Source organism: Schistocerca americana, chromosome 5 (genome assembly GCF_021461395.2).
Source record: "Schistocerca americana isolate TAMUIC-IGC-003095 chromosome 5, iqSchAmer2.1, whole genome shotgun sequence".
NCBI lineage: Eukaryota > Metazoa > Arthropoda > Insecta > Orthoptera > Acrididae > Schistocerca > Schistocerca americana.
Window position 1 is genome coordinate 612,806,625 of NC_060123.1, and position 17,992 is coordinate 612,824,616.

General features: G+C 44.1%; 1 protein-coding gene across 1 annotated transcript in view; it reads left to right on the plus strand.

The window, feature by feature from the left end:
• The window catches only part of LOC124616585 (venom dipeptidyl peptidase 4-like), a 256,248-nt gene that overhangs the window by 158,889 nt on the left and 79,367 nt on the right, over positions 1–17,992 (plus strand). Inside the window, exon 11 of the mRNA XM_047144906.1 lies at positions 5,027–5,250. Within this exon, the coding sequence (XP_047000862.1) occupies positions 5,027–5,250 (224 nt within the window). The remainder of the gene's footprint in view (positions 1–5,026; positions 5,251–17,992) is intronic.

Consider the following 17,992-nt stretch of genomic DNA (forward strand, 5'->3'; position numbering starts at 1 on the left):
TCAGAGCTAGGTCATTTTTAGATACGACGTTGTGCAGGTTTGCAGCTACCCAACCAAAGTCATATGGTTAGTGGGGAAGAGGGGGAGGGGGTCTGGGAACAGCGGGAGGGTTAAAAGGGTATGGATGGTAGAGGTACGGGTATGTATCATCTCGCAGCGACTCCGCTAGAATGTCCATCACCAGCTTAGCCGCTTGCGGGTTGTCCGGCAGCGGCAGGTGGTCATGTTTGCCATGTTTGGCAGCCTCCTCTCGGACCATAGCAGTGACAGTAGCGACTTGTGCTGCCTCTTCGTCGTCCTCTTCTTCCGGCTGCTGTACCACCTCCTCCATTTCCTCGACAACCCCTGCAGCAACCTGCGTTTCCGCGTCGGCCAGAGAGGCGGTCGTCTGAGTTTCTGCATCTACCCCCTTCCTAATGGTGGTCGGCGCCTCTTCTCTGCGAATAGCAAGAGTCAAGGCCTCCGTCAGTTGCCACACCTGACGGCGCTCCTCTTCCAATTCCGCCTGTAGGGCGGCAACGGCTTCGTCCGTGGCTTTCTTAGCGATTCGCGGAAACTACCGTAGTCGTCTTCTTCGCGGCGGCGCGGCCCGCTTCACCTTCTTGGATATGGGGGCGGGCCGGCCGCCTTGTCTTGTTCGGCCACTTCCCCAGGTTTAGCGGCCTCAGTCTTCTTATTCCGTTTCAGCTTGCTCCAATTCTTTATGTAGCTGCAACGACGATAGTTTGCAGCGTGTGCGCCGCAGCGTTTGACGCACTTCAAGCAGCATCTCGCGTCGCGTGTATCATGTGCCTTCGCACACTTCATGCATGCGACCGTATTGTTGCAGGACTTTGCCACATGGCGAAGCTGTTGGCATTTGTAGCACTGTTGCGTCTTCATCTTCTTCTCGCTCTTCTTTCCAGTTCTCACTCCATCGGCCAGGTGCTCCAGTAGGACGGCGAGAAGGCGAGATCTTGACTTCCCCTTGGCTTCGCCTCCCTTGCCATGTCCAGCCATGTCTGCGACGTACAACAGCGACAGCGAGGAAGTTAACTGCAGCGAGTCCAGCAGCGGTCTGTCGGGATATCACTCTCACTCTCATCTGATACTTTCCCCTCTTTGGGGATGTGTTTGGGGGAGTTTGTAGCCTTGCGGCTTTTACTCCACTTTGTACGTGTGTGTGTGTGTGTGTGTGTGTGTGTGTTTATTTCTGTGGTTTTTGGTTGTCTGTGTGATGTGATGATTGTTCTGCATGTGTCTGATACTTGCCTGGGGTTGGCGAGATGATTGATATTATGGGGGAGGGAAGGGGATCAGGAATTGGATATAAGGATTTTTCTCTTAGACTTAGTCGTCGAAGATCGTCATTGGGCGTTTGTGCTTGTCACGGGACATGTCATACCGACCTAGGGACTGGATGGGGATGTTTCCTGGTCTGGAAAAGCTTTCGTAGAAGGTCCTTGCCAGATCTTGGAAGCGCTCTTTTAGGAGTGGGATTTCAGCAGTGGCATGCAGATCGTCAATAGGGAATATGTGGAGTAGGTGCAGTAACCTCCTGAGGGCGCGGTTCTGCAGCCTCTAGAGTTTGTGCTTCGCCGCGTATTCCCAGACAGGGCATGCATACTCCATTACTGGCCGTATCAGGGCAGGGAAGGGTTGAGGATTGGGTATAGGATGGACATTCTGTCATAGACCTTCCTGTGGACCTCGTGTATGTGACGTTTCCACGTAAGACGAGAGTCCAAGGTTACGCCAACTTGGCGGTTCTGCGCCAGGGGAGTTTGGTTCCGTTTAGGTGATGGTGAGGGAGGGGGGGGGGAGGGGCGTTGAGGAGGTCCGCGCCATCCGAGCCTCCGGGTGATCAGCATAGCCTACGTCTTTTCAGAATTGATGGTAATGCGCCAGCGACGGGCCCAAGTTTCTGTGTCATATAAAGCCCTTTGTAGCCTACGGATGACCAGGCCCTTGTTCGCATTTCGTGTGTAGAAGGCTGTGTTGTCTGCATACTGCGCTGTGCGCACCAGGGGGGCCGTTGGTGTGTCCGCAGTGTAGAAACTGGCCCCAGGACCGATCCCTGTGGAACCCCAGCACGAATACACCTTTTGGTGGAGGTGGCGGTTTCTACTTTGACAGAGAAAGTCCTATTCGTGAGATAGCTTGTGATCTGCTCAACGATGCTCCCGGGGAACCCTTGCGTGTATAACTTGTATAGTAGCTCTCTATGCCATACAGAGTCGAAGGCTTTGGCTAATTCTAGTAACACTATCCCGCAGTAGCCTCTATGGTTGAAGCCCTCTGTGGCTGCTTCAACCACTCTCATGATCTGTTGTGAGGCAGAGTGGCTCTGCCGGAATCCGAATTGGAAATCCGGCAGAAGTTGCTCTCTGCTAATATGTTCCTGAATGGGTTTTAGCAGGAGGCGCTCATAGATCTTGCTGAGAGTTGGCAAGAGGCTGATCGGCCTGTAGTGCCGCGGGAATAGAGGGTCATTCCCTGCTTTGTGTATCGCGACCACTCCCGCGTGTTTCCAGCAAGCTGGTAACTCGCGGCAACGAGTAATCTCGTTGAAGACGTTCGCGAGGTGTGTGATCGCCGAGGGTGGGAGGTTTTTAACTAGCTATTGGTGACACTGTCGTGTCCTGGCGCCTTTTTTGTGGGGAGGGACCTAATTACTTTTGCCACGTCCTCGGGGGCGAAAAGTGTGGGTTCGTCCTCTGGGTCACCCTCAGCATTGAGTAAGACAGCCAGTTGACGACGGACTACCTCTCCATTTTCTTCATCCTGGGGTTCTGCCGCTTGAAACTGCTTCTCGAAGGAGTCGGCGAGGGCGTTGGCCTTTTCAGTGTGGCTGTAGGCCAGACTCCACTCGCCGAGCAGCGGCGGCATCCTAGCGCGATCACCTAAAATGTTCACTTAAACGTTGGCTGTGACACGGCCTTTTAGAGTAATGATGGGACCACCAGAATGCCCTGACATGGGTACCGACACCATCTCACTTCCACCTCGATGCTTAGCCGTTGGAAGCAAGCTATGAGGACTGTAGGCTTCTTTTGGGGTTCTTCAGACGTAAACCCGGCCCGATGTTGGAAATAACGAAAACGTTGACTCGTCGAACCGTATGACGTCTCTCCACTGATCAGCCGTGCAGGATTTATGCTGCTGACATCATGTTCTACGCTTCTCTGCGTTCGTTGTTGCCATTAATGATTTTGATGTAGCAATTCATCCAAGAATGTTCGCTTTATGGAGTTGTCGACGGAGAATACAAGTAGGTAAGGGGTCTCGAAGATGACTATTGAGCTCTGCAGTCACTTTATCCGCCGTAGTTTTGTGTTGTTTTGACACAGTTCGTGTCAGTGTACGACGATTTCTGTCATGTAGTTTTGTTTTGCGCCCACTATTACTTTTAGACGATTATGTCTTTCCATGTTTTGTGTATGTTATCATGACTGTTGAAACAGTTGCTCTCGAAACATTCAATAAGTTGACTGTCTTGGTTACTGATACTCCAGCTACTCGGGTCCCCTCAATCTGCCCTCTCTTTGGAACTCTGTTAGGTATTTCATTGCACATCGACCTTGGCCTCTATATGCAAATATGAAGTGTGCGCTCCTCGTAAACAACCTGCACTGATGCCTAGTCCGTACTGAACACGCACAGTCCAGCGCGACACGTGCCTTACCTGCGTTGTTGACCGTCAAACACAACCATCTCATTACTACCACTGTTGTTGTTGTGGTCTTCAGTCCAGAGACTGGTTTGATGCAGCTATCCATGCTACTATATCCTGTGCAAGCTTCTTCATCTCCCACAACCTACTGTAACCTACATCCTTCTGAATCTGTTAAGTGTATTCATCTCTTGGTCTCCCTCTACGATTTTTACCCTCAAGATGCACCACAAATTTCTCTTCTCTCCAATTCTATTCAATACCTCCTCATTAGTTATGTGATCTACCCATCTAATCTTCAGCATTCTTCTGTAGCCCCACATTTCGAAAGCTTCTATTCTCCTCTTGTCTAAACTATTTATCGTCCATGTTTCACTTCCATAAATGGCCATACTCCATACAAATACTTTCAGAAACGACTTCCTGACACTTAAATCTGTACTCGATGTTAACAAATTTCTCTTCTTCAGAAACGCTTTCCTTGTCATTGCCAGTCTGTATTTTGTATCCTCTCTACTTCGACCATCATCAGTTATTTTGTTCCCCAAATAGCAAAACTCATTTTCTACTTTAAGTGTCTCATTTCCTAATCTAATTCCCGCAGTATCACCTGATTTAATTCGACTACATTCCATTATCATCGTTTTGCTTTTGTTGATGTTCATCTTATATCCTCCTATCAAGACACTGTCCATTCCGTTCAGGTGCTCTTCCAGGTCCTTTGCTGTCTCTGACAGAATTACAATGTCATCGGCGAACCTCATAGTTTTTATTTCTTTTTCATAGATCTTAATTCCTACTCCAAATTTTCCTTTTTTTCATTTACTGCTTGCTCAATATACAGATTGAATAACGTAGGGGATAGGCTACTACCAATGTTCACATTATTTTGCCTATCCCCTCTACGATTTTCTGTATCAGTGAGACATGGAGACGTGAAAGCCAGCTGATCACTGATAGGTACAGGGTTGTGGGGGATGGTATCATCTGTATGACATTCACAAAATCAAGATTGCATAACATAACACTGACAGTTATGGGGCAGTCCATCACGTATAACAAACCGTTGTGGGTCTTAGTCACTTCATCAATTTTCCTTCATCCTACCCCATCCATCTCTGTCGCACCCAATTTCTCCCAAGTCGTCTACGGGCTGCTGTCGTGGTCTTTTGTCCGGTTTCTTCCAAGTGATCTCCATTCAGAAGCATTTTTGGTTATTTCTCCAGTGCTCATCCCAAGGCTACGTCCAACTTGGATTTTTCTCCCGTTTTTTATTAGTCTTACAATTTCTTTATTTAAATCCGGTTGAGCACGTGTAGGGTGCGTCGAGGACACGTGTTGCTGGGGTCCTAATTGCCGTCGTGTGCCCCTCAGGTACTACCAGGCCACAGAGGAGGGTCAGCCGTCCAGAAGGCAGGTGTACGCCGTGGAGGAGGGTGGCGAGCCCCGCTGTCTCAGCTGCAGGCTCAAGAGTCCAGAGAAGAACCCCTGCCTGCGCGCCAGCGCCACCTTCAGCGCCGACCTCAGCTGGTTCACCATAGAGTGCAGTGGTCCCGACCCGCCCTTCGTCACTATACACTCCGCGGCCGACAACAGACGTGAGAACACAGTTGGAAATTTCAGTTTGCCGACCGGTGTGGCCGTGCGGTTCTAGGCGCTTCAGTCTGGAACCGCGTGACCGCTACGGTTGCAGGTTCGACTCCTGCCTCGGGCATGGATGTGTGTGATGTCCTTAGGTTAGTTAGGTTTAAGTAGTTCTGAGTTCTAGGGGACTGATGACCACAGATGTTAAGTCCCATAGTGCTCAGAGCCATTTGAACCAACCAAATTTCAGTTTCATAGCAACTTCATCATCAAAGAAATGTGTCGTGCATACTGTTTATACACCAGTTTCATCTTGTAACCTTCACTTCTACTCCAAAACAAAATCAATTAGAAATGCATGTTTACACTACTGGGCATTAAAATTGCTACACTACGAAGATGACGTGCTATAGACGCGAAATTTAACCGACAGAAAGAAGATGCTATGATATGCAAATGATTAGCTTTTCAGAACATTCACAAGAGACTGGCGCCGGTGGCGATACCTACAACGTGCTGACATGAGGAAAGTTTCCAACCGATTTCTCATACACAAACAGCAGTTGACCGGCGTTGCCTTTTGAAACGTTGTTGTGATCCCTCGTGTAAGGAGGAGAAATGCGTACCATCACGTTTCCGACTTTGATAAAGATCGGGTTGTAGCCTATCGCGATTGCGGTTTATCGTATCGCCACATTGCTGCTCGCGTTGGTCGAGATCCAATGACTGTTAGCAGAATATGGAATCGGTGGGTTCGGGAGGGTAATACGGAACGCCGTGCTAAATCCCAACGGCCTCGTATCACTAGCAGTGGAGATGACAGGCATCTTATCCTCAGGGCTGTAACGTATCGTGCAGCCAGGCCGCGATCCCTGAGTCAACAGATGAGGACGTTTGCAAGACAACAACCATCTGCACGAACAGTTCGACGACGTTTGGAGGAGCATGGACTATCAGCTCGGAGACCATGACTGCGGTTACCCTAGACGGTGCACCACCGACAGCAGCGCCTGCGATGGTGTACTCAACGACAATCCTGGGTGCACGAATGGCAAAACGTCATTTTTTGGATGAATCCAGGTTCTATTTACAGCATCATGATGGTCGCATCTGTGTTTGGCGACATCGCGGTGAACGCTCATTGGAAGCGTGTATTCGTCATCACCATACTGGCGTATCACCCGCCGTGATGGTATGGGGTGCCATTTGTTACACTTTGAACAGTGGATGTTACATTTCAGATGTGTAACTACCCGTGGCTCTACCCTTCATTCGATCCCTGCAAAACCCGACATTTCAACAGGATAATGCGCGACCGCATGTTGCAGGTCCTGTACGGGCCTTTCTGGATACAGAAAATTTTCGACTGCTGCACTGGCGAGCACATTCTCCAGATCTCTCACCAACTGAAAACGTCTGGTCAATGGTGGCCGAGCAACTGGCTCGTCACAATACGCCAGTCACTACTCTTGATGAACTGTCGTGTCGTGTTGAGGCTGCAATTGGCAGCTGTACCTGTACACGCCATCCAAGCTCTGTTTGAATCAATGGCCAGGCGTATCAAGGCCGTTATTACGGCTAGAGGTGGTTATTCTGGGTACTGATTTCTCAGGATCTATGCACCGAAATTGCGTGAAAATGTAATCACATGTCAGTTCTAGTATAATATATTTGCCAATAAATACCCGTTTATTATCTGCATTTCTTCTTGGTGTAGCAATTTTAATGGCCAGTAGTGTATGAAAGAACCTTCATGCGCTAAAGAGATGCCTCCAAGAGACAATGAGGCATCCAATTATCTGTGGCTTACCTGAAATTATAATTTAGGTGAAACATTGTTGTATTGAAACATATTCTGCATTTTCTTCTATTTCCTCGGATCTGCAATTGCTACAAGTACCATAACCCAGGTTTACTTTAGTCTTGAGGGTTATGTTGACTCGAAGACGAAAAAAAATTTCAGTCTGTTGCCAGAGCCAACAGTTATTGATGAGGTTGTTAGCACTATGATTTTCCGATGGCTATCAGCAGATTCTTCAGTATGGACAGATTTGTTACTTCATATACTGGACACTATAGGCTCTGTTCTTGCTCTTTTGTCACAGTGAAAGAAATATTGTTTCACTGCCTCAAACTTTTATGCACTTTCAGAGGATACATATTTTTTTCAAATTCCATTTTGCAACATTATACGTAATCAGTTATATGTTTTTTGTACAGGAAATCATATATGCAAATTGATTTAAAAATTTGTCAACGGAACATACAAAATTGGACTGCTTGAGCCTGTTTTTCTCATGGGGTTTGGGATTAAGTAACCCTGAATCATATTTCCGACCTTGAAGTATGATATTAATATGGGAACAAATCCACAGAAAATATTAATTTGCAAAACTACATTGTTTTTACGAAAACTAGTTTATTGAACTGTTTTATAGCCGTTACCAAATAGAAGACGAGGCTGCCCTGATCGAATGCATGGAGCCCACAAGCAAACCTTGCAAACAGCCAATAGCGAAGAATATTTAATTCTACAAATGGGAAGAAATGTTTGGAAAAATAAAATCCTCATAACTTGTTAAGAAAGGTCTTCTTACAGTCACTTTGAAGGACAACATATAAGTACGCAGAATTATCTCCAATTTTGGAAAATTTCATCAATGTTTCTATGCCACTATATGTGAGGTTGGGAACCCCAACGTTTCAACAAAAACGCTTGTGTTAACAATGCTTTGAAAAATATTTGCTGAGCCATTTTCCATAAATATATGCATCATTAATTTCTTGCTTTTTACGTTGCTTAACATTTTCTTAAAGCAAACTATTTTTGTATTTTTTGTTATGTCACTCTAAGCCACTCGTTTAACATGAAATTTCAGTCTTCTTTGCTTAAAGCAGTGAAAATTGTTATTCAATCACGGAGGAAAAGAATAGGGATCAAGTTAGCCAACTGCAAGTGTAACATTAACCCAAAATATACTATTTTCACAAAAAATTAATATGTGAAAAATTGGAAAGTAATAAGTTTTTTTCCTTCCTAATATGCTGTAGATCGGATGGAATTACATTTTGTTGGAAGCATACTGACTTATAATGTAGTGGATAACGCATATGCCTACTAAGCAGGAGACCTGGGTTCAAGTCCCGGCCTTAGCACAAAATTTTATTCATTCCTTCAGCTTCTATCCTTATTGAATATTCTGTGGTTTCCGAAAAGCTTATATGATTTGAAAAATCATTTTTTATGCCAATTATTTTATGAAGAGGTGGAATATAATTGTGGCCAGAAGCAGCTGTAGTTTATGGTACATTAATGGATCTCAGTAGTATTAAAATGAAACGTTAACTACTGATTTCAGTACTCGAAGAATGTGCAGTCATCGTAGTCCCAGGCCCGCCAGTTTGTATAGCTTCGAACGTCAGTGGAGTAAACGCAGGTCTCTAAAACAGGGATTCCCGAATTTTTTCTCTGACCGAACACTTTGAGAATTCTAGTACTCTGGTGAAGCATTTTGTTTGCTTTGAAGGTTAATAAAATTTAAAAAAATTAGAGAAACATGTATTCAGCAAATACTTCAATTTTAAATTATAAGTAATAACACGGAAATCATAATAGAATATTAGAAAGGTAATTAGTATCATCAAAATGTCGAGAAAATGCCATTTTAGTAACACTTTTTCGCGGAGTACTTTTAACTTTCCGCGGAATATGGTTTGGGCAACCCTGCTCTAAGGAAGCTGTGTGAGGCCGACAGTTTTTTAGTGGACGGTCGCGCGTTGATTGGTCTGCGCGGTCCTCACATACATTACGGAACTTGACGCAATCGTGGTTATTGCTGAAATCCCTAAACACAGGAGGGATGGGGTAGGGGAAGGAAAACATGGAAGGGCGAACCCAAAAAAGCAGCGCCATTTGTTGTTTGATTGTTTACATTTATTTAACCACCACATTACAGCATGAATAAACTGATACTATAACCACAAATACTTATGAGTGACAGGGTAAAGCTAATTAGTTGCTTACACCAATAATCCGCTTTAACAAATGATTTTACTTTAACAAGCCACAAAACTCAGTGTCAGAATAAATATAAAACAGTAAAACAAATTTAAAAACTTCTTTCCTTACTAAACAGAAACTGCTCAAAGTACAATAGCAACGATCGACTAAGAGAATTTAAGAAGAGGCGAGAAAACCTTCAAAGGAATTCCGGGAAACTAATTGACCATTTTCTTTTAAAATCAAAGAGGCGCTTAACACTCAGGAGGGCAAATACACTGCTAAAAACCAGCATTAAATCTACTTAAAATGCCATCAAGCACCAAAACAGCAAACGGAGTAAGGTAATCCACACATGAGGCAAGTACAATGTCAAGTTATGCTCAAACAGTAATTATGGTTAAATGGTTTGGAAACAGTCATGTAGCATAATAATTAAGACAGTGCTTTGTTTAAGAGAGACTCAGCTAGCCGCAATTCACCAAATTGTGCAATACAAGCATATTCCACAAGAAATGTAAAGCTTTATTTAAAGTTCCATAAATGAGAACATTAAAACCTCTTAGGAGGCAGTACGAACCAGCGGACTAAGGCGATCGCGGACGAGCCTCAAAGGCAGTCGGTGAACACCGGAGCGCTGCATGCGGTATCAAGTCCACGCGGACACAAGCCTCTGAAAATCCGGCCGTGGCTCAGAAGACTACTTAGGGCTGTCAACAAGCGCCACTTGGATGAAACACAGGCCACACAAGTCGGGCAGATATTAATGGGCACCATATCGAATAATGGTCAGCATAAGGACTCTTAAACCGCCACAAAATAATGACTGGCAGTTCTCTCTCAATATTAGTAAGTGTAACCCACTGCGTATAACAAGACGAAAATCCCCATTAATGTACGAGTACAAAATAAACGCACAGTATTTGGAAGCGGTGACATCCGTCGAGTAACTGGGTGTGACCATTCGAAATGATATCAAATGGAATGATCAGATTACACAAGTAACGGGCAAGGCGAACTCTAGATTGCTGTTTGTTGGTAGAATCCTGAAGCAATGCAGTCCTTCAACAAAGGAAATTGCTTACAATACGTTAGTTCGTCCAGTCTTAGAGTATTGTTTGTCTGTATGGGACCCTTACCAGTTGGGTCAGATTCAAGAGGTTTAGAAGGTCCAAAGAAGAGCGGCAAGATTCGTGACTGGTACATTTAGCCATCGCGAGAGCGTTACAAATCTCATAGAAAGTTTTAAGTGGGGCAGACTTGCAGATAGACTAATCGCAAAACGGAAGGGTCTGCTCAATAAATGCCGAAATCCAATCTTCGCCGACGATGTAGAGCATATACAGAGGCGTCTAAAAATGTATCCACTGTTTAAAAGCCCATAACTTGTAAACTAATTGACTGAGTTGTCTCAATTTTTGTGGAAGTGTAGCTGAAAGTCCAACTTAAAGATATCGCTGTAGGTGTTCGAAATGGTCACCACTAACATCCACATAAACGATGCCGCCGAAATGCAGCACGAACTACTGACTGCAACGTGTTCAGTTCGATATTTGCACATGACTGTACGATGGATTCTCGAAGTTCAGCCAATGTGCGTAGCTTTTGTCGATAAACGACGTCCTCCAGTGTTCCCCACAGGTAAAAGTCCAGAGGAGTTAGGTCTGGGGAACGTGTTGGATACTCCACAGCACCTCTACGGCCTTCTTCCTGGTAGATTTTTGTCGAGATACGCCCTAGCACGATTGTGGTAGTGGTCTGGGGCACCATATTGTTGAAAGTAAACTCTTCCGTCTTCATACAAGTCTCGGATGGCAGGTAAAATGGATGTCTGAAGCTTCTGAAGGTACACCTCACCGGTAACTGTGCCGTCAAAGAAGAATGGCCCTATCAAGCTCCGGTAAGAAAACCCACACCACACATTTACTCCTGGCAAATTCACGGCTTTGTTTACATGGTCGTTCGGATTTTCGGTGGACCAGTAGATGCAATTCTGGCGAATTACTGTACCATTGAGTTTGAACTGTGCCTCATCAGACCGCACAATCGTCTCTGCAAACTCTTCATCTTTGCGCACCATATTAGTAAACCACTCGCAGTACTCCATTCTACGATCTGCGTCATTCTCGTTCATTGCGTGTAGCAATCGTGGAATGTAGCACTTCCACTTTGCTGTCTTCAAAATTCGCCGAACACTTGAGCGACTCACTCCAGTTTCACAGGCACACTGTCTCACAGACTTCTGTGGTGAGCTAGTGAATTGTTGTAACACACGCCGGGAGTTAGCTGGACTTGTTACTGTTACAGGTCGTCCAGATCATTATTTGTGTACATCTTTAACACAGCCTTCGGCTTCAAATTTGTCTCGAATGCGACGAATCGTTAAACGTGTCGGTGGCTCTGTTTGATACTCATTTTCCCATTGCCGTTGAACCTCATTAATGTTTTCGTACTTAAAATACCACTTCAAAACTGACTTCCTTTCATCGAATGCAAGCCTTCCGCCAGCCATGTTTACTCGAGTAACTAGGTGCAACTAAGAACAAAACACTGACTGTGTGGCGACCGTCATGTGACAAAACAAAACAAAACAACGCAATACATCGCTTGTGTGGCGATTGCCGGAACTATAAACTATTACACTACCAAAGATGAGACAAGTCCGTCAATTAGTTTGCCAGTTATGGACTTTTAAACAGTGGATAATTTTTTTTGGACCCCTCTGCATTGTTACCACCAACTTTCAAATCGCGCAATGATCACCATCCAAAGATAAGGGAAATTAGAGCTCGTACTGAGGCGTTCAGACAGTCGTTTTTCCCTCGCACGATCCGCGAGTGGAACAGAGGGGGGGGGGGGGGGGGGGTATATTACTTTGGCGCGAATTGTGCCCTCCGTCACACACTACTTGTTGGTGACTAGCGGAGTATATACACATATATAGTTGTAGAAAATTTAAAATTTTTATCCTTAACCACATATTCATAATATAAAAAAGTATAGTAATAGAAAGGTAATTTAGTAGGATAAAATTAGGTACGCGAAAACTTAATAAATGCTCAGAATAAAATCTGACAGTAATTTAAGCAAAATCATACGGTAAGGAACAATGGCTTGAAGCAAACAGCTGGGCAAGGAAATCGACAAGCTTACCCCTGCGAGGCGGCACCTTTAGACCTTACAAGCAATGCCTCATTTCGTGGTCTTTAGAAATGTAAATCTACGACACAGTTTTAATAAATACACGAAAATTTCTGTTAAAACAACAGACATAAAATAAAAGATTAAATACAAAGTGTTTAAAAACACTGAAAATACAAGTGCAATTATGTACACAGACAAATTCGAGTGATCACAAATATGAATTATCTCAAACAACAGAGCCTCGACTTAGATAATTACACTCAAACAAATACACTGAAGAGCCAAAGAAACTGGTACACCTCAGAAGAGTGTTCTTGGAGCCACTCTGTAGCAATTCCGGCGGAATGCGCAATGGGCATGGATGGATGCTGGTGATCAGACAGGATGTTTACGTATGCGTCATCTGTCAGAGTCGTATCTAGACGTATCAGGGGCCCCATACCACTCCAACTACACACGCCCCACACCATTACAGAGCCTCCACCAGCTTGAACAGTCCCCTGCTGACATGCAGGCTCCATGGATTCATGAAGTTGCCTCCGTACCCGTACATGTTCATCCGCTCGATAGAATTTGAAACGAGACTCGTCCGACCAGCCAACATATCTCCAGTCATGAACAGTCCATTGTCGGTGTTGACGGGCCCAGGTGAGGCGTAAAGCTTTGTGTCGTGCAACTATAAAGGGTACACGAGTGGGCCTTCGGCTCCGAAAGGCCAAATCGATGATGTTTCGTTGAATGGTTCACACGCTGACACTTGTTGACGGGTCAGCAGCAATCTGCGGAAGGGTTGCACTTCTGTCACGCTCAACGGTTCTCTTCAGTCATCGTTGGTCCCGTTCTTGCAGGATCTTTTTCCGGCCGCAGCAATGTCGGAGATTTGATGTTTTACTGGATTCCTGATATTAACGGTACACTCGTGAAATGGTCGTACGGGAAAATCCCTACTTCATTGCCACCTCGTAGATGCTGTGTCCCATCGCCCGTGCGCCGACTATAACACCGCGTTCAAACTCAATCAGATCTTTATAACCTGCCACTGCAGCAGCAGTAACCGATCTAAGAACTGCGCCATACACTTGTTGTCTTATATAGGCACTGCAGACCGCAGCGCTGTATTCTGTCTATTTACACATTTCTGTATTTGAATACGCAAGCCTACACCAGTTTCTTTGGCGTTTCAGAGTAGTAGATTTGTACTGCATACAGAGAAACCGGCAAACCATCATCCTCTAAATCACATCACGGATGAAAGTATGTGCTGAGAAGAATGACATGAGGTTCTATTGAAAACCATCCAGGGTCTGCATTTATCCATTCCGAGAAGACTGAAAACTGCATTTAATGCCAGTGGCTACTATACACCGTACTGAGCATTGTAATACGTTGTGTTTTTGCTGTTTCGATATTTTTGTCCGCCTCCTGTACGTAGCGTATGTGAATTTCGGAATTTTTGTTTGATTTTTGCAGGAGATAACTTGTTGTTGTTGTTGTTGTGGTCTTCAGTCCTGAGACTGGTTTGATGCAGCTCTCCATGCTACTCTATCCTGTGCAAGCTTCTTCATCTCCCAGTACCTACTGCAACCTACATACTTCTGAATCTGCTTCGTATATTCATCTCTTGGTCTCCCTCTATGATTTTTACCCTCCACACTGCCCTCCAATACTAAATTGGTGATCCCTTGATGCCTCAGAACATGTCCTACCAACCGATCCCTTCTTCTGGCCAAGTTGTGCCACAAACTTCTCTTCTCCCCAACCCTATTCAATACTTCCTCATTAGTTATGTGATCTACCCATCAAATCTTCAGCATTCTTCTGTAGCACCACATTTCAAAAGCTTCTATTCTCTTCTTGTCCAAACTATTTACCGTCCATGTTTCACTTCCATACATGGCTACACTCCATACAAATACTTTCAGAAATAACTTCCTGACACTTAAATCTATACTCGATGTTAACAAATTTCTCTTCTTCAGAAACGCTTTCCTTGCCATTGCCAGTCTACATTTTATATCCTCTCTACTTCGTCCATCATCAGTTATTTTGCTCCCCAAATAGCAAAACTCCTTTACTACTTTAAGTGTCTCATTTCCTAATCTAATACCCTCAGCATCACCCGACTTAACTCGACTACATTCCATTATCCTCGTTTTGCTTTTGTTGATGTTCATCTTATATCCTCCCTTCAAGACACCATCCATTCCGTTCAACTGCTCTTCCAAGTCCTTTGCTGTCTCTGATAGAATTACAATGTCATCGGTGAACCTCAAAGTTTTTATTTCTTCTCCATGGATTTTAATACCTACTCCAAATTTTTCTTTTGTTTCCTTTACTGCTTGCTCAATATAGAGATTGAATAACATCGGGGAGAGGCTACAACCCTGTCTTACTCCCTTCCCAACCACTGCTTCCCTTTCATGTCCCTCACCTCTTATAACTGCCATCTGGTTTCTGTACAAGTTGTAAATAGCCTTTCGCTCCCTGTATTTTACCCCTGCCACCTTTAGAATTTGAAACAGCGTATTCCAGTCAACATTGTCAAAAGCTTTCTCTAGGTCTACAAATGCTAGAAACGTAGGTTTGCCTTTCCTTAAGCTTTCTTCTAAGATAAGTCGTAAGGTCAGTATTGCCTCACGTGTTCCAGTATTTCTACGGAATCCAAACTGATCTTCCCCGAGGTCGGCTTCTACTAGTTTTTCCATTCGTCTGTAAAGAATTCGTGTTAGTACTTTGCAGCTGTGGCTTATTAAACTGATTGTTCGGTAATTTTCACATCTTTCAACACCTGCTTTCTTTGGGATTGGAATTATTATATTCTTCTTGAAGTCTGAGGGTATTTCGCCTGTTTCATACATCTTGCTCACCAGATGGTAGAGTTTTGTCAGGACTGGCACTCCCAAGGCCGTCAGTAGTTCCAATGGAATGTTGTCTACTCCGGGGGCCTTGTTTCGACTCAGGTCCTTCAGTGCTCTGTCAAACTCTTCACGCAGTATCGTATCTCCCATTTCATCTTCATCTACATCCTCTTCCATTTCCATAATATTGTCCTCAAGTGCATCGCCCTTGTATAGACTCTCTATATACTCCTTCCACCTTTCTGCTTTCCCTTCTTTGCTTAGAACTGGGTTTCCATTTGAGCTCTTGGTGTTCATACATGTGGTTCTCTTATCTCCAAAGGTCTCTTTAATTTTCCTGTAGGCAGTATCTATCTTTCCCCTAGTGAGATAAGCCTTTATATCCTTACATTTGTCCTCTAGCCATGCCTGCTTAGCCATTTTGCACTTCCTCTCGATCTCATTTTTGAGACGTTTGTATTCCTTTTTGCCTGCTTCATTTACTGCATTTTTATATTTTCTCCTTTCCTCAATTAAATTCAATATTTCTTCTGTTACCCAAGGATTTCTACTAACCCTCTTCTTTTTACCTACTTGATTCTCTGCTGCCTTCACTACTTCATCCCTCAGAGCTACCCATTCTTCTTCTACTGTATTTCTTTCCCCCATTCCTTTCAATTGTTCCCTTATGCTCTCCCTGAAACTCTGTGCAACCTCTGGTTCTTTCAGTTTATGTAGGTCCCATATCCTTAAATTCCCACCTTTTTGCAGTTTCTTCAGTTTTAATCTACAGGTCATAACCAATAGATTGTGGTCAGAGTCCACATCTGCCCCTGGAAATGTCTTACAATTTAAAACCTGGTTCCTAAATCTCTGTCTTACCATTATATAATCTATCTGATACCTTTTAGTATCTCCAGGGTTCTTCCATGTATACAACCTTCTATCATGATTCTTAAACCAAGTGTTAGCTATGATTAAGTTGTGCTCTGTGCAAAACTCTATCAGGCGGCTTCCTCTTTCATTTCTTAGCCCCAATCCATATTCACCTACTACGTTTCCTTCTCTCCCTTTTCCTACACTCGAATTCCAGTCACCCATGACTATTAAATTTTCGTCTCCCTTCACTATCTGAATAATTTCTTTTATTTCATCATACATTTCTTCAATTTCTTCGTCATCTGCAGAGCTAGTTGGCATATAAACTTGTACCACTGTAGTAGGTGTGGGCTTCGTATCTATCTTGGCCACAATAATGCGTTCACTATGCTGTTTGTAGTAGCTTACCCGCATTCCTATTTTCCTATTCATTATTAAACCTACTCCTGCATTACCCCTATTTGACTTTGTGTTTATAACCCTGTAGTCACCTGACCAAAAGTCTTGTTCCTCCTGCCACCGAACTTCACTAATTCCCACAATATCTAACTTTAACCTATCCATTTCCCTTTTTAAATTTTCTAACCTACCTGCCCGATTAAGGGATCTAACATTCCACGCTCCGATCCGTAGAACGCCAGTTTTCTTTCTCCTGATAACGACATCCTCTTGAGTAGTCCCCGCCCGGAGATCCGAATGGGGGACTATTTTACCTCCGGAATATTTTACCCAAGAGGACGCCATCATCATTTAATCATACAGTAAAGCTGCATGCCCTCGGAAAAAATTACGGCCGTAGTTTCCCCTTGCTTTCAGCCGTTCGCAGTACCAGCACAGCAAGGTCGTTTTGGTTATTGTTACAAGGCCAGATCAGTCAATCATCCAGACTGTTGCCCTTGCAACTACTGAAAAGGCTGCTGCCCCTCTTCAGGAACCACACGTTTGTCTGGCCTCTCAACAGATACCCCTCCGTTGTGGTTGTACCTACGGTACGGCTATCTGTATCGCTGAGGCACGCAAGCCTCCCCACCAACGGCAAGGTCCATGGTTCATGGGGGGGGGGGGGGGGGGGGAGATAACTTATGGACTTTAAACCTCATATCTGGTACGTGTTAACAATTGATAAAAAAGAAACAAAAGCATTCCTGCAAGACTGAGGAGCAGAGGCAATGAGATATCAAACTTTGGAAAGATACATTGCCCAGCGAGGTATTTCCGAAGTTCGACGTACCTATTTCCAGTGAGTTCGATAGCTTTCGTGTTATAATCTGATAAGTTTAAAAGAGTTTTCAGGGCCAGAAACTGCCACCCGTTAATAAAAAGTAACATAACCTCTGGTCTCATTATTTTAAGGAAACATTGTGGATATTTTTAGGGACACCACAGAAATCTATATCATAAGTGTTTTTCAGGTTCTTTGAAGATGACATTTTACGAGACGAAAAACTTAAAGCGGTTTTGAAACTCCAGTGGCAGCGGAGCGCTATAGCGGCTCCCTGCGGGCTGTGCTAGCGACAAAATCGTAACTTCAGACAATAAACAGCACACATAATCATACTATTGGTTTAAACAGAATATTTTAAGGTGCTTGAGAGCAGCAGGTTAGTAAATATCGCACAACGATAAACCTGTCATGTCTCTTTGAGATTTGTTTTAAATTTCTGTTTTTTTGTGATTATTGTGTAAGAGGTTTAAACAATATACAGCCTTCCTATAAGACTTAGCATCTACATTTGAAACAGTACTTACCTCTTTCATACCACGTCACATTACTACAGTCATGGGATATCGATATGCAGATACACAAGTGGCAGTAATGTCGCGTACTCAAGGTATCAAAGGTCACTGCCTTGGCGGAGTTGTCACTTGTACTCACGTGATTCATTTGAAAAGGCT